This window comes from Spermophilus citellus (genome assembly GCF_964194105.1).
Source record: "Spermophilus citellus genome assembly, chromosome: 17".
NCBI classification, from domain to species: Eukaryota; Metazoa; Chordata; class Mammalia; order Rodentia; family Sciuridae; genus Spermophilus; species Spermophilus citellus.
Window position 1 is genome coordinate 1700607 of NC_138199.1, and position 23980 is coordinate 1724586.

A 23980-nucleotide genomic window follows, 5' to 3' on the forward strand; every position below is an offset into this window, starting at 1 on the left:
TTGTCAGGTGCCTTTTTTGCATCAGTCTCTGATTATGGGGCAAGGGCTTAATGCTTAATGGTTGCAGTTTTTGTTCGAGGTAATGAAAAAGGTTTGAAATATGTAGAGTAATAATAGGTTTACAACATTATGATCGTAATTAATGTCACTGAATTGCACACTTCAAGAGGGTTAAAATGACAAATTTTGTATATATTTACCACAATTTAAAAAATGCTTACAAGAAAATTATTGATACAGCCCTCCATATCCCTAGATCCCACATGAGCAGATTCAGCCAGCTGTTGATTGAAAATATTTTTGAAATATTATGTCATTGCTGACATCACTCCGTAGTTGAACCTATGATGGTTTTGTCTGTCCTGAGCATATACAGACTTTTTTCTTGTCATTATTCCTGAAACAATACAGTGTAACAACCATTTACATAGTATTTACATTGAATTGGGTGTGATTAAGTAATCTAGAGATAACTTTTAAGTAAATAGGAGGATATGTGTAGGTATATGCAAATGCCCCACCCTTTTATGTAAGGAACTTGAGCACCCAGAGTTTTGGTATCCACAGGGGATTCTGGAATCAATTCCCTGTGGATATAGGTGCACTTTGAATGGATTCTATGGTATATAAATGATATTTCACTAAAAAAGGAATAGGCCATGTGACTAAATTCCCACAGGCCTGAGGGGCTGAAAATTGTGCAAATGATAGAAAATTGAAGGCTTTTTGATTTCTGTTTTGGTACTGGGGATGGAACTCAGAGATTCTTTACTACTGAGCTACATCCCCAGTCCTTTTTATTTTGCTGAGTTGCCAAGGCTGGCCTTGAACCCATAATCCTTCAGCCTCAGCCTCCTGAGTCTCTGGGATTACAGGCATGCCCAGTGGAAGATGGAAGGCTTTAATTCAGAACGTTTTAGTATTTGAAAATGAGTGCTATTTTCTCCCAAAGATTATTCTTATAGTGTAACATGATCAAAAAGCTATGGAGCATATTAAAAAGTTAAAAGACAGTTGCTGGATGAAATGTGCTATTACTTGTGTGCCTCATTGAGTTCAGACAGTTCAGTGACCAGGTACAAATTTGAGCCCAGTGTTCTGTCACCTTACAGGGTCAGCAACATTATTGCCTGTCCACAGATGGAGCCTTAGGTTGAAGCAGACCCTGTGCTGTGCCGGTGCCTTGCAGGGAAAAAATAGATGCCCTGCTGAGCCACTGGTAACATGGGCTGAGTAAGGAGGGTGAAGGAACTTGTTCAGGTAACAGGACTGAGATAGGGCAGTGCCAGCATTGGAGTCCTGGCTTGGCAGACCTCAAAGCCTGTGTGCTTTCTTTAGCAAAAACTTCCTTGTCCCCTCCTGCCCTACTCTTTCCTTTCCTTTCTCCCTGGCTAAAGGGGGAAACCTGTTTGGTGTGCTTGTGATGCCTACATTATCGTCCTCCTCAGATGGCCGCACATGAGAGAACCAGGGGGGTGGGTTGCTGTCCCTTGAGAGATGGCCTGGAGCATGGGAGAGCGTCCTGCAGGAGTTGGGGAGAGAGGAGGGGACACTCAGAACACTACCTCCTGTCCACCATACTCTCTCACCTCCACTTCCCGCAGCGTCTCGTCTGCTGTCTTGAGGATTTGACTGTCCAGAACATTTCTTGTAAATGGAATCATGAGTATGTGACCTTTAGTATCTGACTTCTGTTTCCAGTGTACTTTCAGAACTCATCCAAGTTGTAGTATGTGTTGGTATTCCACTCCTTTGTAGAGCTGAATAATACTCCATTGTGTATCTACTACATTTCTCCATTGATCTGTTGATGGACATTTGGATCGTTCTCACCTTTGGGCTCCTATTGAATAAATACTGCCACGAACCTATGTGTAATTGTAGGTGAACATATGTTTTCATTTTTCTTTGATATAAACCTAGAAATGCAACAGCTGAGTCATTTGTTAATTTTGTGTTTTGACTTTTGCTAAACCACCAAACTTTTCTGTGGTGTCTGCATCATTTTATCCTCCCACAGCGATGTATGAGGGTTCTAGTTTCCCTGCCTCCTCACTAGCCGACACCATGTATGAGCATCTAGTTTCTCTGCATCCTCACCAGCCAACACTTTCCCCCTTTTCTTTTTAAAAATAGCTTTCAGAGTGGATATGAAGTCATATCTCCGTGACTTTGATTAACATTTTCTTTTCTTTTTTCTTTTTCTTTTGCAGTACTGGGGACTGAACCCAGGGGCCTGGGCTTGCAAGGCAAGCATTCTTCCCCAGCCTCATTTGCATTTTCTTATTTTTTTAAATATGATTTTGATTTTTTTAGCACCTTAATTTCATTTATTTATTTATTTTTGGTGCTGAGGATCAAACCCAGTGCGTCACGCATGCAAGGCAGTTGCTCTACCAATGAGCCCCAGCCCCAGCCCCCAGTTTGCATTTTCTTAATCACCAATGTTGATAAACATTTTTTTTTGTGCACCTTTTGGGTCATTTTTGTATATTTGAAGAAATACCAGTTTGAGTCCATTTGCCCATATTCTAATGGGATTCTTTTTGTTCCTAATATTATGATGTGTGTAACTTTCTATTCCGGATGGATGTATGATTCACAAGTATTTTCTCCCATTTTTTAGGTTGTCTTTTTCACTTTCTTGATGATGGTTTTTGATTTAAAGTTAACTTTTTTTTTTTTCTTGGTTCTAGAGAATGAACCCACTAAGCCACATTCCCCTCCTCTCCTTTTACATTTTATTTAGAAACAAGGTCTCACTGAGTTGCTTAGGGCCTCACTAAGTTGCTGAGGCTGGCTTTGAACTCGAGATCTTATTGCCTTAGCCTCCTGAGCCACTGGGATTACAGGTGTATGACACCGTGCCTGGCAAAGTTTTAATCTTGATGAAGTCAATCTTACCTATTTTTTCTTTCTTTTTTTGGTCGGGGAGGGTGTTACTGGAATTGAACCTGTACTGAAGATTGAATTCCGGGGGTGCTTGGCCACTGAGCTACATTCCCATCCCTTTTTGTTTTTTAATTTGAGACAGGGTCTTGCTTAAACAGCTTAAGGCCTCACCAAGTTAATAAGACTGGTCTCTAACTTGTGGTCCTCCTGCTTCAGCCTCCAAAATTGCTGGGATTATAGGTCTGCACCCCTGCGCCTGGCACCTAGCTGTCTTTATTTGACTTTAAGACATGGTCTCACTAAGCTGTTGAGGCTGGTTTCAATGGAACCTGCTTCAGCACCCCTAGGGGTTGGGATTTCAGGTGTGCGCCATCATGCCTGGCTATCCGTTTTTCTTCTGTTGCTCATGTTTTGCTGTCAAATCTAAGAATCCTTTGCCAGATCCCAGGCCATAGAGATTTATCCCTGTGCTGTCTCCTGAGAGTTTTATCTCATGTTTAGGTCTATGGTCCATTTTGAGTTGATATCTGCATGTGGTGTGCAGTAGGGATCCAGCTTCATTTGTGTGTGGACATCACACTGTCCTGGCACCATTTTCTCAAGAGTATTAATCTGAGTCATAGTAACTTAAGACATTAAAGAAAGTTGGCCTTTCCTCTGGGTTCTGCATCCATGGATTTCACCAATTGCAATAGAAAATATTTGGGGTCAGGGAGGAGCTTGTGCTTGTACTAAACACATACAGGACAACCCCCTCCCCCCCCCCCCCCCCCCCCGATTCTTAACAGTACAACCTAACAGTCGTTTACCTAGCATTACATGGTGTTAGGTGTTATATGTAATGTAATGATGATTTGGAGTACACAGGAGGATATGTGTAGGTTATATGTAAACACTGTACTCCATACATAAGGGACCTGAGCACTTGCAGATTTTAATATCCAGGGGTGTCTTGTAACTAATCTCCCACAGATGCTGACGGACCAGTGTATCACAAAAATCTGTTTTATTAAGAGACATTAGTATTTGTCATGTGATGTACTTAAGTTATATGTCCTGATTTAATAATCACACAAACCTAAGAGATGTGCTACTGTACTGTCACCATTTTACCAAAGAGGAAACTGAGACTCAAAGAAGTGGAGTAATTTATGAAAGGTGCATAACTGGTAGTTGGCAGAGCGAGGATTAATCCAAGTTGTTCTAAATCTATGCTTTTTATCCTCCTTCCTTGTCCCATACATCTGATGGTGCTTGATGCACACCTATTTTTTTTTTAAAGAGAGAGAGAATTTTTTAATATTTATTTTTTAGTTTTTGGTGGACACAACATCTTTGTTGGTATGTGGTGCTGAGGATCGAACCTGGGCCGCACGCATGCCAGGCGAGCGCGCTACCGCTTAAGCCACATCCCCAGCCCCTACATCCATTTTTTTTTTTTTAAATTTTATTTTTTAGTTGTAACTGGACACAATACCTTTATTTCACTTTTTTATTTTTAGGTGGTGCTGAGGATCAAACCCAGGGTCTTGTACGTGCAAGGCGAGCGCTCTACTGCTGAGCCACAACCCCAGCTCCGCCCCCTTTTAATTGTTGAATTCAAAAAGTGTATTTCAGGTGCCCAAAGGACTTTGTCTATAGAATAAAGTAATTAAGAGCCCAGGTATTGGTCCTGTTCTCCAGATGGCGCAGTTGAGAAAGCATAAAAGATCCATGTCCAGGTGGGCGGGAGGCAGCTCTGGCTGAGAAGTCAGAGTTGTCTGATTAGAAACTCTTCCCCTCTGTTCTTAGAAAAAGAGCAGTTAATAGCCTTTATCCGTGAAGTAACAGCACACATCGCTTGCTTTCCTTTTCATGATAGGACCAGGAATTCTCAGTGTAGTAAAGCATTTTTACCCTGTCAGGTGGCCAGGAATCCTTATGAACCTAAAATACTAGTTTTAAATGTCACACTTTGTCTAAGTAAGTTGACTTGTATGCCTGAGTCCTGAAGCATTGCCTTCCATGTTAAATTGAATTTCCTTGGGCTGGGGTTGTGGCTCAGTGGCAGAGCACTTGCCTCGCACATGTGAGGCACTGGGTTCAATCCTAAGCACCACATAAAAATAAATAAACAAAATAAAGATATTGTTTTCCATCACTAAAAAATTTGAAAAAAAAAATTGAATTTCCTTGTCTCCCTTCTTTCTCTGCAGCCATCGATCTCACGTATGGAGGTATCTATTGCTTTTTGTGTCAGGACTACATCTATGACAGAGACATGGAAATAATTGCCAAAGAGGAACAGCGGAAGGCTTGGAAGATGCAAGGTTGGGTTCTGCCTGAATTTACTTACTTGCTTTGTCTCTTAACCCTGTGGTCTCCTCAGGTCTGTCAAGAGCAAAACTTAGTCATAGAGAATACCCAGGACTGAGTGAAACGGATGCTGCAGTCTCTGTACTCAGGGACTGGAGGCATTTGAAAAAGGAATCATCTTGCATTCTTGTTGGGGTGGCTTTAATGGGCAGTTTGCAGGAAATGTGGTGTATTCATAGACCCCCACCAAAGGCGAGCCGGTCACCCATCTGTGTAGTAGGGGGTTAGAAAACCCTGATATCAGGGCTGCCCCTCTTTCAAATACAGCCTGATAACGAGTATAGAACCCCGCAACTTTTGTTTATAAACACTTGAAAATTGAGCCAACAGCACTTGGAACCATCTTTCATCTCCTTAGGTGCTGGAGAGAAGTTTTCAACTTGGGAACCAACCAAACGGGAGCTGGAACTGCTGAAACACAATCCTAAAAGGAGGAAGATCACCTCTAACTGCACCATAGGTGGGTAGAGGGCATCTTGCCAAGCAGAGTCTGTTCTACTCCTAGGCTCATAATGCAGCAGGAGTCTGTTTAATTCCTGCTTGACTGCATGTCATTGGTTGGCCTGCTCAGCATCCAGGTCACAAGCACCCTGCTCTCTACAGGGAGTGCCATGGGCCTGGGGTGCAGAGGAACGAGTGGAGGTGGTTCCTGCCCTGTGACCTTTAGAGTTTGCATGTCTTAAGGAACCCAAGTGTTTTTTGGCCAGGTTAATCTTCAGTGATAGAAGTGATGTGGCTATGCGAGGGTGTTTGATAAGTATTGTGAGAAGTGAGAAATGCATTTTAGAACATTTTAAAAGCGATTTGTTTTGTTGGAGGCTCTTTTCCAACCTGTATTTTTATCGAAAACACAATTGGGCAGTGGTTTTAAAAACATGACGGCCAAAGAAGGGATGTTGGTAGTGGACATTCCTCAACACAGTTCATATAAAAATGGTCTCAAAATTAGGAAAGTATTACATTTCTTCTTGCTCTTTTCTTCTTGAGTGAACTAATAAAGGAAGGTGATCATGCAGACCTAAAGGAAGCCCCCAGCACGTGGCAGTATACTACCCGTAGTTCAGTGCACTAGTAACTCCCGATGTCTCTGGCTTCATTCTCAGGTCTGCGAGGGCTGATCAACCTTGGGAACACGTGCTTCATGAACTGCATCGTCCAGGCTCTGACCCACACACCGCTCCTGCGTGACTTCTTCCTGTCTGACAGACACCGGTGTGAGATGCAGAGCCCCAGCTCCTGTCTGGTCTGTGAGATGTCCTCACTCTTCCAGGAGGTGAGTGCTGCCAACTCAGCTGTGGAATATTTTATTTTTTTTCCCTTTTTTTTTCAAAGAGAGAGTGAGAGAGGAGAGGAGAGGAGAGAGAGAGAGAGAGAATTTTTAATATTTAGTTTTTAGTTCTCGGCGGACACAACATCTTTGTTGGTATGTGGTGCTGAGGATCGAACCCGGGCCGCACGCATGCCAGGCGAGCGCGCTACCGCTTGAGCCACATCCCCAGCCCTGTGGAATATTTTATAACTGCTTTCTTTTGCCTTAAAAAGGATTGGCCATGATAAATTTCCAGAACTTTATGTAGTGAATAAATTTTTGATATGTGCTTTAACTATGGAAGACAGTTTTTCCAAAAGAGATTGTTAAATGATGAGAGGCTGTGGGCATGGCCTTTGGAGACACACTGCTGACCCAGGATGAGAAAAGGAGCCCTTGCAAGGGTTGTGGCAGAGTCAGCTGGTGGAACACATTCATCTCCGTAAATACTGGCAATTCACTCTTAAATCCTGTTGTCGGCCACACTGGATCTCGGGAAGGCCAGTAGATGTGCTGGCCTCTTTCCTGTTTCATTCTTGAGGGAAGTGGGTCTGCTCTGTGGCTGTCACTGCCAGGCGTGCTTTATCAGAGGCCTCTTCTCTTGTGAGCCTCTGCCCTGCTTGGGTGGCTCTGTTCCCTTGATCTGACTGTGGCTGCACTCAGTGTGTCCATCCATGTCTGTGTCTGACTAGAGAGAGAGTGCAGGGTGGAACTCTGGACACAGGGTCCAGACACATCTGAGGTCCTGAGGCCTCAGGACCTACCAGCTTAGTGCCTCCGACTGGGTTTTTAGAGCTCAGGTCACTCAGTTACTCCAGTGTAAAAATGGGGATGCTGCCTGCCCTATAGGCCTCTAAGAAGAGCAGTTGGCAGGCCCAGCCTCCCCTGCTTTTATCACTCATCTTGCTATTTTGTCAGAACGTGGCCACAGCCTCAGAGTTGAGTGGTTGGATAGAGACCATGTGGCCTGTAGCTGAAGTCACTCTCTGTTGGGCTCTTTTCAGAAACAGCTTGCCAGTCTATCCTGGCAGAAGCCACTTTTCCTATCCAGGTACTAACTGGGCTTGACCCTGCTTAGTTTTTGAGATTGGGCAAGATCAGTGCATTCAGAGTGGTGTAGCCATAGACCTAGCCTAACCCGTTTCTGACTCCTACAACATACTGGTAACTGTGGGGATTGTATTACTGAACAGACTGAAATTGTTGGAGACCAGAATACCTGAAGTGATTGGGACACGAAGTGTGTCAGGTCTCAGGGTGTTTTGTATTGTATTTGATAGACCTTACTAATTGATCATCACTAATAGAAATCCAAAATGCTCCAAAATACACCATGCACTCTCAAGTTTTGGGTTACAAAGCCTTCTGGATTTCAGATTTTCAGTTTTAGGGATGCTAACCCAGTACTAGCATCTCTTTCTTATAGTGGCTGTCCACCTCTCAACGTCTTACAAGTGTAAGACTTGAAGCCTGTGGAGGAGTTGAGCATCTTGTTTCCTTGTCCACTTTATGCTGCTGCTAGGTGAACAACTGCCATTTACTGTCAAGCAAAGGAATCTCATGAGTGTGTGAATTCTTCTAAATCTGAAAGAACAAAGCTAACTTTGAGATTCTTGATTTACTTATTTTTTTGTGGAGCTGGGGATGGAACCCAGTGCCCTGTGCATGCTAGGCAAGCACTACCACTGAACTCCACCCCCAGCCTATCATTAATAATGGTATATTGGTTACCATGTCATTTTGTTCAGAATTATGAGTCTATTCTATTCTAAATGAAGTTCATGTTAGGTCAGATGGTAAGATCCGAAATGTTCATGTCAGTGGGGACCCTGACCTGAGGTTTGCCTGGTGCTTTGTATGAGGTGACATTGGGCATGTTAAGTCCTCTTTTTTTTTTTTTTTTTTTTTTTTTTGGACTGGCGATTGAACCCAAGAGTGCTTTACCACTGAGTTATATCCCCAGCCCTTTTTATTTTTTTTATTTTGAGAAAAGGTCTTGCTAAGCTGCTTAGGGTCTCTCTAAGTTGCTGAGGCTGGCCTCAGAGTTGCAATCCTCCTGCCTCACCTTCCCACGTCACGAGGATTATAGGTGTGTGTCCTGTCCTCAGAGGTCAAGGTATTCTTATTTTCATTTGCTTTCATTAGCAAGTTACAGTTCATCATGTGGGTTTATCTTTAAAAAATAGGTGGTGGGAAGGAGAAAATCCTATGCAGACTCCAAAAGCCCAGAAAGTCCAAATAAAAATAAAATTCAGCTTTAAAGAAAGAGAGGATGGTTTTGTCAAACCAGACGGTTCCCTTCCTGGGCAGCCGTTCAGCACTCCATTGTGTCGCATGCTCAGGTCTGGTGTGCTCCCACAGTCCCCCTTTCCTTCTCCCCGAGCAGTTCTACTCTGGACACCGGTCCCCTCACATCCCCTACAAGCTGCTGCACCTGGTGTGGACCCACGCACGCCACCTGGCTGGCTACGAGCAGCAGGATGCGCACGAGTTCCTCATCGCGGCCCTGGACGTCCTTCACCGGCACTGCAAAGGTGGGCCGCTCTGCCCCCTCTGTCCTGGCCCTTCCTCAGGTTATGACAGGAGTCTCCCTCTGAAAGGGAGCAAAGAGGGGAAGTGTGCATGCACCTCCAAAACTGGGGGACATTGCCGAGAACCCCCACTCTTGTTGCATAGACCATATATGGTCATATTTTCCTAAGGAGGTTCCTTGTATTTATTTTTAAAAGAGGAGAAAGAGTTTCACGTGTCCTTTGGCAGCCGCATGGTAGGAATCCCCTGTGACCCATCATCGTGAACAGTGAAAGCTCGGAGGCCTCGGCATGTTGTGGCTGCTCTGTGGCTCCTCTGAGTTGTCATGTCTGAGGCTTCTGAATGTGACTGATGGTCAGAACTATCCTTCTCCCTTGGGGAGACCACAAACAATTGCTGCTCTGAAATAGAGCACTGGGATCAGGGGACCAAGCCTGTTCACCTGCTGGTGCGTCCCTGATTTTGATTGCAGTCCTCTTTTGATTCTGATCAAAGGCTTTTTATTTTAAGCTCTTTCTTGGGATTTTAATGGAACATGGCCTTACTGTAGTCCCACAGCCTGCCTGGGAGCACGGTCCCCCTTCGCGGGTTCTTGGATATGGGTGGGATTTGATGGTTGAGGTGGGGAGGAGGCACGGTGTCTCCTAGGGTAGGAAGTTGAGATTCAGGTGGAGTGGTGGGTAGCTGGAAGCATGGTTGGGTCCCTTCCTTTTTTTCCTGGTTCTGGTAGAGTTCCCAGTTCCAAGGGCTTGCAGGTTGCCATGAAGCTTGGACGTGGGTTGTTGGCTTCTTACGTTGCTGGTGTCTAGTTCAGTAGGTCTGAGGGAGGGTGATGCCGTGGCTGCAGGTTCAGATCTCACCTCTGAAGGCACTGCTGCAGTAAGAAGAGACCTGGTTCCCATCGCGTTTCCTGGGATCTGGGCTAGTTCAGCTAAATGTAGGTGGTACCTGCCCAGCTCATTTTCTCTTGAATTGGTATCTTTTAAAGAACAAAGCAGCTGGCTTTCCTAGTGCCCTTCAGTCTTTTGAGGCTATGTCCAGGATGGTGGCCCTTGCACCAGTGCCCTGTAGAGCCTAGGGCACCAGCTCAGAGTCCCAGCGCTTGACAGGAGATGGCTTGTTTGAATCAGCTCTCATGCTTTTTTTTTCCTCTTAAAACATATGTGCTTTTAATACTTACCCTGAGAACCAAATGAAGGTTGCTGAATAGCTTAGATTATATTGGATTTTCTCGAATGATGTGTGTCATACATACAGAAAGAGCCACCATGAAAGATTACTAAATTAAATATTATTACTATAAGCAACTTACGAAGGTAATTAAGAACCTCCGTAAGCAGGAGAAGTCTGTACTGAAAATTGTTTGAAAATGCGTTGCTGTTAAAATGTAGAACAAAAAAACGTGAAACCACTGTTGCCCACTCCTGGAAAGAAATGTCAGCTCTTCTCATTAAAAACAAAGTCATGGACTTGGGGTGTGGCTCGTGTGTAGAGCTTGCCTGACAAGTCCGAAGCTCTGGGTTCCATCCCCAGCACTGCAAAACAAACAAACCCAAAAAATGCAGTTATCAGAGACTTGGCGCAGGTTGTGGGCCCTGGATGCGCTTGGTTGTGTTGTTCATGAGTTGTCAGCTCTGGGGCATCTTCAGCTCATCTTTCTTTACATCTTCCTGTACGCACTTTCCATACCTTGTAACATTCTGCCTTGTGAATTCGAGGTTCTTTTGGGCAGTGTTTTCCTCTAATCTTAAATCTGGATGATTGCTCTTAAGACTGGACATTCTTCATTCTGTAATAATTCTGTTTTTTTGATACATAATGTATATGTAAATGGCTACATCATCATCCCCCTTTTAGCTGAATGAAGTTATAATGTACATTTTAAATATATATTGTACTCTGCTCTTGAAGTTGTGTATCTGCTTATCTAAGTAGAGTGTGGATGGAACCCAGGGAGGACCTGGGAGTCAGGAAGTGTGGAGCTGATGAGGAACGGTGGGTTGGGGCTGCTGCGAGACATCCTGAGGGAGGCATGGTCTGGTTGAGGGAGGAGAAAGGTGCTTCTCTGGTATGACTGATCCAGATCATTATTATTGGGCTTTCTCTCTGGGAGAATATTTATTCAATTATTCTGCATATGAAAAACAGAATCGATAATCCTACCAAGCTGTTAGGTGTTAGGACACTTCGTTGCCGAGACAGATGCTAAGGAGAGAGAACAAAGAGCATTAGCATCTAGGTGCTTGGATCTCTCATGAGATTAAAACCATCATGTGCCCCTTTGTCAAGTCTCCGTTGGAATCACAGGTGTCTTCACCCACCTTTTAAAGTGTCAGTATTCCTGGTTTCCTCCTGCCTCTCCTGGGTGGGTGAGGGAACATGCTGTCTGCTGTCCTGGAGATGCACAGATGTGATGACAAAGCTGTGCTCTGTCCCCAGGTGATGACAATGGGAAGAAGGCCAACAACCCCAACCACTGCAACTGCATCATCGACCAGATCTTCACAGGCGGGCTGCAGTCCGACGTCACGTGCCAGGTCTGCCAGTAAGTGCAGCCCTCAGCCAGACACAGTCCGCTGCAGCATCAGGACCTGGGTGGGCCACGCCGACATCTTAGCACAAGCCCCAGTCAGCAGAACTGTTGTGCTGGGAGTTTTTTAAGTGAACCCTTAACACTAAAGTGGAATCAGCATCGCTTGTTACACTGAGTCCTGAAGGGTAAGGGAGAAACCTCATGAACATGTGGCCCTTAGTGTTCAATCCAGCAGGGTGTTCTTGGGAGTTATCCTTCACATTTCTTTGACGTCTGTCATCTGGGTGGGTTATCTGATTATTCCACCACGGTTCCTGTGTCCATCTGCTCCCGGGTGGTGACTTTCATTCTTGCCAGGTGCAGCCACCACTTAGCACTTCAGGCCTCAGAACATGGACAAGCATCACCTGGCAGTGAAACCAGAGGACCTGGCATTCCCCCTCAGTGCACATGCGTGTTTTTATTTCAGTTTAGTTTTTTAAAGCCCTGGTCACAATCTACTAAGGTTGTTGAGAGCCCACAGTGGATTGTCACCCACAGTCCCTGTGGGGTCCTGGAAAAGGGTCCCTGCTGCTTGGCGTTGCAGATACAGTTTTCTTGTACATAGCAGAGGTTGTTTGGGCCTTGGCTGTGAGCATTATAGAGTTTCTCACTGACCCTTACCTACCAAGTTCTGAGCAAGGGGTTGTTTCAGATTTATATTCTGTTTAAATATCTTGGGCAAATATCCCACTCTGAAGAGTTTCCCTTTTTTAATACTTGAATTAAATCTCCAAGGAGGAGCTGGCCTTGCTAAATCCAGTGGTCTACATTCTGCAGAGTCTGCTCAGCTTGGTCAGTGTACATTCAGTGTGATATGTGTGTGGGGGGGGATCTCTGTGATCCCCCTGGGCAGCAATAACCAGTTTCTGGGTATTGGTGCTACTCCAGTTCCCACATGCAGCTGAGGTATACCTAGGGATTCAGAGCCTCTGAACCTGGGGCTTGGGAAATTCACTCTTAAAATCCCTAAATGAAGGTGGTGCTCTCCCAGATTTTGACATTAAGGGGCAGCCCTTGCATTACTGGATTTATACACATCCTTACCTTGGGCCACCCAGGACACACAGGTTCAAGTACTCCTGCTTGAGCACCCACCCTTAGGCATTCTTGGGACAAAAGGGCTGTGTTGGTATGTCCCCAAAGAAAGCACAGAAGCGCAGATGGCCCTCAGCCCTCATGACATGTTTCCACTTTCTGCAGTGGCGTCTCCACCACCATAGACCCCTTCTGGGACATCAGCTTAGATCTGCCTGGCTCCTCCACCCCGTTCTGGCCCCTGAGCCCAGGCAGCGAGGGCAGTGTGGTGAACGGGGAGAGCCACGCGTCGGGCACCACAACACTCACCGACTGCCTACGGAGGTAAGGCAGCCATGACGTTTGGGCAGGGAAAACCACATCTCCCTTGTGGAAGCTGTTTAGAAGTGGTAGCTGGTCAGGAGAAAGCTGTAAATTCAGGGCCAGACCAGGGTAGCATTTTCTCTCTGCTGCCCAGAGTAGAGAATAGAGAGAATGTGCAACGTCAGCCTACAGATGGCTGCACGTGCCCAGGAGCTCACGCTGGTTGGCTCTTTTCAATTTTTTTTAATATTTCTGTCTTCTGCTTTGCACGACTGCATGTCTGTATCACAGACCACCGACCTTCTCCCACTCACCCCAACCCAGTGAGTGAGCTGAGAGCAAAGAGCAGAACGTGATGCTCCCCACCTTTTGTGGCAGGCAACCTGCACCACAGCGTGGACTAAACACTGGTCCTACTTCCCACATGTGTGGCCTGTCCTGCAAGTGGCTAGAACATCTGTGGTGTTTTGCACTTAACAGCCATTTTAAAGTTGTCCCTTCACTACTTCATTGGTTTAGATAGGTGATAAGACTCAGGATGCTCTTCAAAGGCTCTGCAGAGTTCTCTGTAAGGGAAGTATTCCTTAGAAGAGGGACAAGGTTTTATGATTTATCTTGCTGCATGTTTAAATTTTTTTAACTACATGGGCTTTGTTGGATTGATAGGTCCAGATAGTAAATAATAGGGTATCAGATTGTGGAAAACAAACAACCAACCAAAAATATTTTCTAAGAGTCTTTTTAATTTAACATAGTCATAAATTTCAGTAATATAAAAAGTTTGGAGAAAAGATTATGGGAAAAGAAGTTTCATGTTTTTTTCATTGTGGAAAATTATAAACCGTAACTGTGAATTACTTCTCCTCAGATGGACATTTTATGCTTTAAATTTTTCTGTGGCAAGTCTTAACAGAAGTGATAAAATATTCTTTTGTTCTTCCTTTTCTGTCCCTCTTCTTTCCCTCCTTTTTTCCTTAAAAACTCCCCTTCTGCCCCTATACTGGGGATTGAACTCAGGGCCTTGCACGTGCTAGGCAGGTGCTCTACCACTGAGCTATATATACCCAGCTCTTTTTATTTTGAGACAGGAAGATGCCCAGGCTGGCCTTGAACTTGATCCTCCTGCCTCAGCCTCTTGAGTTGCTGGGATTCCCAGTGTGCACCACCATGCCCAGCTAAAAACCTTTTAAAAATGTCTTGTAGATTTACCAGACCGGAGCACTTGGGAAGCAGTGCCAAGATCAAATGCAGTGGGTGCCACAGCTACCAGGAGTCCACCAAGCAGCTCACCATGAAGAAGCTGCCCATTGTGGCCTGCTTCCATCTCAAAGTGAGTTTTCCAGAAAACAGCCCAGTGGCAGCTTGAGGGCATTTTTAACTGGCCAGTCAGTAGGCATGCCAAAGGAGCAAGAGGGTGCGAGGCCTAATCCTGTGCTGCCCTCTGTTGCACAGATTTGTGATGGTAACAGAAAGCAAGTGACTCTAGATAGGAGTGAGCAACTTGCAGTGTATGTGTGTGTAAAAGTTTTATTACTTCCCAAATTCTCCCATCTCTCTCCCCTAGTCTGTTTTACTTAAAGCAATTATGATCTAGTCCAGGGTTGGCAGGCTTTTTCTGGAAAGGGCCAGAAATCAATATTTGAGGCACTATATCAAATATTGATGTTGCATATTCTTATTTCAACACACCTTCAAAATGCTAAAAGAAAGGTGCTAGGTCTACAGCTGGATTTGGGTGCCCACATATAGTCCTAGAAATGCCTTTCATTTGATGGAGGAACTGTTCATTTTTGTTGCCACAGGTTAGGGTATTTGTCTTGTTTTCTGCACTTTGCTGGGTTTGTCATGAGGCCACTTTCTTGTACCCCTGGTGTTTATCATGGAGCATGATCATCATTTCAAGGCTTGACTTGAACTTCATACATCAGATCTGTGTGGGTCAGCGTTGGGTTGTTGAATCTAACTGTAAGCACTAGATGTGACCCAAAGGCAATTCAGAAAGTAAAAGGGGACGCCCTGACAGCCCACGGGCTGCTGTCACTTAGTCTCCTTGCTGTTCCCTCTCCCTCCTCCATTTCTGTAGCGATTTGAGCACTCGGCCAAGCTGAGGCGGAAGATCACCACGTACGTGTCCTTCCCCCTGGAGCTGGACATGACACCCTTCATGGCCTCCAGGTAGGAGTCGCTGTGTCCTGTTGGGGTGGTCGTGCAGCACCCGCTTTCCAGGGTGAGGCATTTGTCACAAGTAATAAGAAGCTTACTTTTCATAAATGTAATTACTTATCCTGATCCTACCCAAGATCCACTTAAATGAGTTGTTTTTCCTTGGATAGTTTGTTTTGAATTTTTCTCTAGCAAGTCTTTATCAGCTTTCAAACTTGGAAATTCATCAAGGTGAGATATGAGGAGAAGGAACAGATTTTGAAGTGCTGATAAACAGCTGAATTTTTTGATTGTGGATTCTGTTTTCTTTATTTTCAGATGTTTATATTATAGAACACTTAAAATTTAACCTTTAGATAAACCAAGCTGCTTACTGATGTATTTGTTTTCATCCACAAACTTGGTGGCTTGCAGTGACAGTGGTTTATTTTCTCATAGTTCTAGAGGCCAGAGATCGGGGTTGGAGAGGGCCCACTTTTGAAAATCTGGCAGCGTCTGTTCCTCACTTCTTCGAGCTTCTGGTGGCTCCAGATCCTCTTGTGGCCACACCACCTCCCGTTCCCTGGCCTCGGGGTCTACCCCTGAGTCTGATTTCCCTCAGATTCTCTCTCATAAAGACACTGGTCATTAGGGTTAGGGCCCACCCAGGTAATCTAGGCTCAGCGTCCTTGTTCACAAAGACCTTTATTCATAAACCAGGTCACACTCACAGGTCGTGAGGATTGGGAGGTGAACATTACTTTTTTAGGGTCTATAGTTCAGCTCACTGCACCATCTCAAGCAAGTCTTTGTGGTTAAGTATCCACATCTTCCCGTGTCCTTTCTTTTGGTGGCCCTGTCCCCGAGGTCCACAGGTTTCCATCCCAAATACAATGAGATCCTCAGAACGACAGCTCTGCGTTGTCAGCCCACCCTGGGAAAACGAGTCAGTGTGACCTTGACTCCCGTGTCGGGGAGGTGACGCAGTGAGGTCTCAGAGATCTCATTGCCTTCTGTTAGCCTTTGGTGGGTGAATGCCTTAAACAGAACTCGGGACTTCTCGTTTCCAGGAGCCCCTCCCATTTTCCCAAGTGCTGGTGGAGGGGTAAGCAGTCTTTGATCTTTCTGAGGGAGCTGGTGATGGTCTAACTTTCACTCCACCCGTGGGAGGATGGCTCATCACAGACTCCCCACTGCAGCATGGACAGTCTCTGCTTAGAGCCTGTGACGTGCCCCCTCTCGCGGCGTTTCTGGAACCCTTCTCAGTGTTGGTGATTGTCAGAGCCTCCTGTCTCTTTGATGCTGAGTCTTGCTGCTCTTTGTTACAGTAAAGAAAGCAGGATGAACGGGCAGTACCAGCAGCCCACGGACAGCCTCAGCAACGACAACAAGTACGCGGTGGCTTGTGGGGATGTCCCAGGCGGGGTTGGCAGGGTGGGCACATGGGGAGCAGCACCAGCAGAAGTCCCTTTTTCTGTGGCCTCTTGCTTCCTCGCCTGCTTCCCGTTACCTCTGTTAGCAAAGGCTGTTTCCGGTGGGGGGCTGCCCCTGCCCAGGCTTCTGACTTTCTTCAGGCCTAAGGGGCTCTGTTCTGCCTGCCATTGGTACTGTAGAAAGGTGGCACAGGTAGAGTGGGTACCACTGCCTCCACCACTGATCCCCACTTCTGCTGAGTGTGGCTCTGGGGATTCGCTGCACCCCGGTGAGAGCTGGGAGGGCTAGAAGGCAGGTCCGGCTCCCTCCTGCTGCCGCTGGTGTTGGGTTAGGTCAGGTCAGTGGCCACCTGGCCTGCCTGGGCTGGGAGTGCCCTCAGTTAGCTCTTCTCTCCCCACTCCTCCTCCTACCAGGTACTCCCTGTTTGCTGTCGTCAACCACCAAGGGACCTTGGAGAGTGGCCACTACACCAGCTTCATCCGTCAGCACAAGGATCAGTGGTTCAAGTGTGATGATGCTATCATCACCAAGGCCAGCATCAAGGACGTGCTGGACAGCGAAGGGTACGTGGCTCCTGTGGGGGCTGGAGGAGGCCTCATGGTTGCAGCCGTATCCCATTCTGCCCCCTTGTCATTTGGGTCCAAAGCCGCGTCTCTTTCTAGTGCCTCAGAGTGACTCTTGATGTTCACATTATTTCCTGAAATAATGAGAGCTCCTTCCAGGTAGGACAGCACCTAGACGGGCGGTGGAGAGGAGAGCGTGCCATTAACTCCCAGAGCACCCACGCTGTGGTCCGGGCCCGTCAGCTCTTCATCAGTTCCTCTCTTCTCTCATGGATTTGTTCCTTTGGGCACAGAAAACTTCTGCCCCTTCCGGGACTGAGGGGACCCCTCTCATTTACCTTGAGCTACCCTAGGTCCTTATTCCTGATTGGACAGCAGGATTCCTGGCCCAGGGGTGAGGCCCGCCCAGCTGCCAGGAGCTCCTTTGGGGATGAACATGGACTCAGAGCATCCGGGTAGCCCCCGCAGAGGTTTTCAGCGTAGGTCTGTGTGTTGATGAAGTGCAACCTTGAGAGCATGGCAGGAGTCGGCCGCCCTGTCGTGGTGGTCACAGGAGCAGTAGGCCCACCGTGAGGGCAGTGTCCTTCAGGGACAGAAGAGGCAGTGCCAGAGGGCTGCGGGGGTCGGATGAGCTGTGGTGACTTCCTGGCAGGCAACGGGTGGTTAGGCCGCTTTGATGGGGACAGGGCAGTTCAGCAGGGGGACTCTTGTCCCTGAGGACTCAAAAACCAGAACCAGCCAAGAAGTCAGATGCAGGCCACAGGCACACGTGCTTGCTTGGCGTGGGCTGTTGGATTTGAATGTCTTAGGAACTGGAATAAGGCCAGTATTCCTCTGCCTCCTCAGATACCTGCTGTTCTACCACAAACAGTTCCTGGAGTACGAGTAGCCTCATCCACAGCTGGTCAGAGAAAAGGAGGGCGAGGAGTTGGCAAGCCTCACCAGAAGACCCCCAGCTTCCCCGACATGGCACCACCACGGCACCCCTCCTGTGTAGATGAGCCTGCCCATGTGATCCTTCTGCACCCGGGAGTCAGGTGTCAGAGTGGACGTGAACCGCCCTCCCGAGCATACGTCAGGACGGTGCCCTGGATGGGAAAGGAGCCGAGGGAGTCTGTCACTGGCGTCTCTCCTGTGCTCCTTAAAACTGGGAGATCTGGGGTTGGGGCACCCTCGTGGCATAAAACTGCCTCTGCCTGGTGCTTCCTTTTGTCCTACCACGCACACAGTTTAAAAAGGTGCCCACCTGATGAAAATAATGGGTCCACCGCGTGTAGACCAAGGTGGAGGCCAGGGCAGAGGTCTGGGGTGGCGGCGGGCTGAGTGTGGGCCAGGAGCCCATCCTCCCACTGTCTCCTGCAGCTGGAAGGCGGCCCGGGGCCCAGGGCCTGGGGGCGCTGGTGCAGGTTCCAAGCTGGTCTGCTCTGCAGGTAATTTAGTGTCAACTGCATGTGGAAGCATCAGCCCAGATGTTCTCAGTTTTCTAGAAATAGACATTTTCTTATCCCCTTTCCCTTTTCTCTTTTTCCACGATGGTGTATTTCATAAATGTAATGATAGTAAAGTGAATGACTATTGAGTTTATAATGAAATCTAGATAATTTCTTTATTCTCAAGAGTGAGTCTTGCTTTTTAATTGGTGCTGTTCTGTTGTGCCCTTTCCCACCCCGCCCGGCCGCTCTCCCCCTTCCGTGGTTCGCAGCAGGCAGAGGTGGCGGAGGAGGACGGGGGACAGGGCTGCAGCTCAGATCCAGCGTCTTGATCTTGGAGTCAATGGAGCGTTGTCCCGTGGTTCCATGGTCCCTTTCCCCCGTTTTCCTCCTGATCTTTGGTCTTGCTGCCTGTGTAGGGCCGCGTGGTGGCTGGTGTGTTGGGTCTGAAGCTGAGTGGTCGTGCTGGAGGCCGGGTGCCTCTCTGCACTTGCTGTGACTTCAGTTGGAGCAGGAATGAAATGCTTTTGTGATGAGGTTGTTTCGGAGCTGGTTGAGGAAGTTCCTTGTAAGATATCTTGCATGTATCTAGCTATTCAAACCCAAACTTAGATTGTTAGTCCATTTTTGAGAAATCACAGCCTGGGGACCTGGGGACAGAAGCGCTGTTGGGACCTAGTGTGTGAATGGCCATCTCTGCGGCTCTGCCTGCCCGGGAGCGCTGTCTGCCTGGACTGCAGGATCCTGGTGTTGGGGAGAAGGAAGTGAGCGGTCTCAGGGCTAGCTAGAGTTTTCTCATGAAGAGCCGGCGGGTGAGCATCTGAGGCTTTGTGGGCTCTAGGGTCTCTGCTATAGGTGATATGTGAACAGTGAGTTGGGCTGTGTTCCAGTACTCCTTTATTTATGGGCCCTGAAATTTGAATTTTGTATAATTTACATGTGTCAAGAAAATAATTTTTTTTTAACTATTTGAAAATAAGAAAGTTTCTCATAGTTGACAGGCCACACAAAGGCAGGCAGGGGACCTGAGCTGAGAAGCTGCTGCTTACTCAGAACCCAAGAAACCCAAACACCTGCCACGGGGTCGGCAGGTACGGCAAAGCCTTGTGGTGCGGTCTGTGAACACTTCCCAGTTCATCTCTGTTGTGTTTCTGTGTTCAAAGAATATAAACTGAAGCATGTTTTTTAAATAAGCATTATTGGAAAGCATGGACGGCCAGGTTCTCAGGCACAGCCCCAGGCGGCCCGTCTGTGTACTGTGCTGTGAAGATCTTCTTGGGAACAGATTTTTGTCTTTTAATCAGGAACAAATCTTTTGGAAAGGAGGCTGAACTGAAGGCAGCCTGCAGGCGTCTGAACGGGGAGCCTCAGCACCCTGACTTGCAGAGTGTACAGACGAATGTGGCTGGGCTGGGCCTGTGTCCTGTGTTGCCACACCCCTCCGGTCTCAGCTTGTGCCACTGCACTGGGACTGTAGAAGGGGAGGGAGATGGAGCTGCGCTCCTCTTTATAGGCACCATTGGAGACGTCGTATTCAGGTGGATTCCCTCCTTTACTGAGCCTTTGGCACTCTTAGCACTTAGCTCTGTCCAGCTGGGAGGCCCCTGGACACTCAGCTCGTGTTGGGCCTTGCCCTCGGCCAGGACCCTCAGCACTGGGTCCGTGTTTCTGCTCATGTGACTTGACTTTGTGAGGAGCAGCATATTTATTTGATGGGTTTAGGGATCCCTTGTTTTAGCTCCCCGTCTGGCTCATCAGTCAGAAGAACGGTTTTGCCATTTCCCAGTTAACCACCCTGTGTAGGGAGGTGTTCAGATTGTCCCAAAGTTGTCTTACCGTGAAGGGACTCGTTGGGTGACACCCCCTGCACGTTCATGACCGTGTGCTAGGAAGAGTCTGCACGTCTGAGATGCTGGCTGTCATTCAGTGCTTCATGGTGAGACAGGTGGACTCACCCTTTTCAGGAAACTGGAGGCAAGGTTTTTGAGCTGGGTGGAGTGCGAGGGGCCTAGGGGGCCTGAGGGTGGTGTGGACAGCGTCCCTGTGCCTGGGACTCCTCAGCCAGGCAGCAGCCGGGGGCCGGGCCCGGGCTCTGCTCCCCTGGACCCCAGGATGGCCCCTGCGCGTCCCTGTTAGCAGCATCCCTGAGACATACCCGAGTGCTCTTGTGTTTTGGCTTGGTGTGTATGCTTTCACTTGTGTAAAATCGCAGTTCTTTTTGACAATTCAAAGTGACTCGTTTCATTTACTATAACTTTAAAAACAAAAATTGTAAAAAAAAAAATTCCAATGATTGTGTTGTGGTTGGAGATTTTATTACCAAGATGTTTTCACCTGCCCTTTCCCTGTCGTTTTGAGGGGCTGTTTGGCACTCTGCTCCCTGATGGCTTGTAGTCTTTCCTATGTCATAATAAAGCTACGTTTTATTCTGCAGTCTGGCCTGTTCTTTCCTTACCGACACAGGGTGGCCGGAAGTGTGAGCCTCGGAGTGCCAGCAGCAGCTGGAGAAGTGGCCTGGCCCCTGGGTCGTGCTAGGCCTGGGAAGCCCTGTGCACCCTTCCTTGGCCCATTGCCGTTTGACCTCATTTCTCCTTGTGTGGACAGGAAGAGGACGTGGAGGGTTCAGGACAGCCACATGCCTTCAGACTGGCGTGCATGAGAGTCACCCGGGGACCCTCAGGGGCAGGAATCGTGCCGGGGTGGGATCCGCTGGCCTGGCTGTGGCACAGGAGGTGCACTGGTAGCAAGCTTCCCAATGATGAGAAAGCTGTGGGTGTAAGCAGAGGAGAAGTAGAGCCATGGCTTTGTGTCTGTCAGATTTTTTTTTTTTTTTTTTTCCAGTGCTGGGGATGAAACCCAGGGCCCTGTGCATGATAAGCCAGCACTCTACCACTGAGCCACACCGCCAGCCCAGCTGGGTGTATTAAGAGGCAGTTCCACATTCATACCTTGATTCTCAGACCTGTGTGCTGGCTGGCTGTGTCGGGGGGTTGGGGTGGGTCATATAATAGTTAAAGCACCGTATTTCCCCTGTCACAGCCCCATCCCTTCACCATTACCAAGTTCTCCGTAAGCCCAGCGACTTCCAGGTGGTGTGTTAGAGCAGCTAAGTCCCACAGATGAGTGCCTGTTCCTGCAGGTCCTCGCTGTGGATCGGGCTTTGACCAGAGCAGTCGCTGGTGGGGGCCTGAGACAGGGTGGAGGTACCGATGGGAGGGCAGGCGAATCCGTACCTAGACATGGCTGGCCTCTAGTGAAGGCAGACAGCTCTTTCATGCTGAAAGAGATGCTGGGCCCAGAATTGGCCAGAGTCTGTCTGGGGCAGATGAGGAGCTTTGGGAGTGCCACCTGGTGGGCCTTGGTGAGGGAGGGCAGATGATGTTGATCCTGTTGGGCCTTATTGCTGTGCAGTGGCCATGTTCACAGGCCCCCTGAGCAAGTGAAGGGCTAAGAGAAGTGGGCCACATGCATAGGCACGCCATTTAAGTGTCCCTTGTGGGAGTTCTCTGTGCTCCCACCAAAGAGGTCAAAGGGAGCATGAATATAGACATCTTCATAGTGTCTGCCTATTTTGAGAGGTCTGTCCATCACAAGGATGATGTGCTGCAGCCCACTTTGTGTGTTCCCTGACATTTAGTGCTTTGGGATCCCAGCCAAGGAAGTGACAGTTGAGCTGGTGGGGGTTGGTGGTTCCACACAGGACAGCACAAGCAAAAGTCCTGGGGCCGCAGAGGTCCTGGTGAGTGCTGAGGCCCAAGAGGCTGGGGAGAGGAAAGACCACACTGAACCTTCACAGACTCCACCGTCAGCCACCTCAGGACAATGGGGGAGCAGGTCAGATCACTTCCTACAGTTAAGGACTGCCAGACTAGTTGAACTGTGTTGTAGGCACCCCTGAGAAGTTAAACCAGTGAGAGAAGGTCACGAAGGTATCATACGAATGTCAACCTGCAAAGGAAGAGAGCTGTGGGCCCCATCTTTTTCACTGATACACTGGGGGTGAAAGGACCAGGCACAGAGTTGCAACCAGAGTGAACCTGAAGCCCCAATCTGGACCAGCTCAATGGCTGCCTTCAAGTGTGCACACACACCCCTGAAATCACACCCATTTTACTCCAGGACTTGGGAACTCATCTGAGACAATATCCATGCAACAAATTCCCCAAGGCGAATCCGGAGTGTTTAAGCCCCTCCCGCTCTGACTAAGCCCCTCCCACCCCATCCTGCCGCTCACAGGAAGCAGGATGCTGTGGAGAGCAAGAGCTTCTCAGCAGATGGGAGTTCTCGCTGGGGCTCGGCGGGGTCCTGAACTAGCCATTCCCCTCTGAGGCCCCCAGACCCTCTTCTGGAAAATGAGAGGAGGGGGTTAGTCTGAGGTCTAAAGACATGGTGCCAGCATCTGCCGAGCAGCTCCGGGCCACGTCTTTGCGTGGTGGGCACCCCAGGGTGACGTGCTGCACACACTGCTAGCCCAGCCTCTCCTGCCACAGGCTCCCCACACTGCTGCCCTGGGCACCAGATATCCAGCATGAGATCTTTTGGGGACACACCACAGCAGAGAGGAAGTCATTTTTGTGGATTGTTAACAACTGGAAAGTCTAAAAAGACAAGACGATCCTGTCTGACCCTCAAGTCCATTCATTTCAACAACTATTCAATGTGCGATATCCCGAAGGGACCAAAGCCGAAGTCCTCCCCACAAGTAGAGGGCGCGGTCTGGCGGGCGGGTAGAAGTGGGCTTGTGCTGTGCTATGGAGACAGGCACAGGCAGGGAGACAGGGCCAGCGTGGGTGGGGAAAGGTCTTCAATGTGACCACCTTGGAGCCGAGGCCTGCAGTACCCGAGGAGTACCGGGCCATCAAGGTGGGACATTCCAGGTAAAACACCTGGCTGTGGATGGGGCGCCCTGGGGAGTTCAGTGTAGTCTATCCATCGAGTCAGTTCTGAGAGTGGAGTGTGGGCACAGTCAGCTGTACCTCTGTCACAGACTGGTGCTCACTGTGAGCCAGTGGGGTGACTGCCTGGTGTCTAGCTGGAATTCGCCATGCTTCCTGTGCTAGTGTGTGCATGCGGTTTCTTCTGCCTGGTCAGAGCCTTCATCGCTGCATGTGAGGTTCCAGCCTCCCTCATCAGTCCAGGGTTAAGTTTAACCTCTGCAGTGGAGGCCAACGACTGGGTAATACAGACCCCGCTGCCTGAGCTCCAGTCCCAGTTGTGGGTGTCTTTGGCAAGTCACTTGAGCTCTCCAGACTCAGTTTCTTCATCTTTAAAATGGGGAAAATGTAAAAACTGCCGGGGGCTGGGTGTAGGGCAGGCTGGGTGTGGAACTCAGGGGACTTCCACAGAGTCTCTGTCCGTTTTCTGTTGCTAGTACACCATGCCACAAACTGGGTTTGTTGTAAAGAAAAGA

The 23980-nt window shown here is 48.1% G+C and overlaps 1 protein-coding gene across 1 annotated transcript in view; it reads left to right on the forward strand.

The window, feature by feature from the left end:
- Positions 1–21003, forward strand: part of USP22 (ubiquitin specific peptidase 22) — a 38655-nt gene extending 17652 nt beyond the window's left edge. The window contains exons 3-13 of the mRNA XM_081270810.1: positions 5088–5201; positions 5606–5707; positions 6351–6520; positions 8943–9090; positions 11528–11633; positions 12864–13022; positions 14205–14331; positions 15085–15176; positions 16472–16534; positions 16991–17140; positions 17987–21003. Of these exons, the coding sequence (XP_081126936.1) occupies positions 5088–5201; positions 5606–5707; positions 6351–6520; positions 8943–9090; positions 11528–11633; positions 12864–13022; positions 14205–14331; positions 15085–15176; positions 16472–16534; positions 16991–17140; positions 17987–18029 (1274 nt within the window). The 3' untranslated portion in view covers positions 18030–21003. The remainder of the gene's footprint in view (positions 1–5087; positions 5202–5605; positions 5708–6350; positions 6521–8942; positions 9091–11527; positions 11634–12863; positions 13023–14204; positions 14332–15084; positions 15177–16471; positions 16535–16990; positions 17141–17986) is intronic.
- Positions 21004–23980: the final 2977 nt, after the last annotated feature.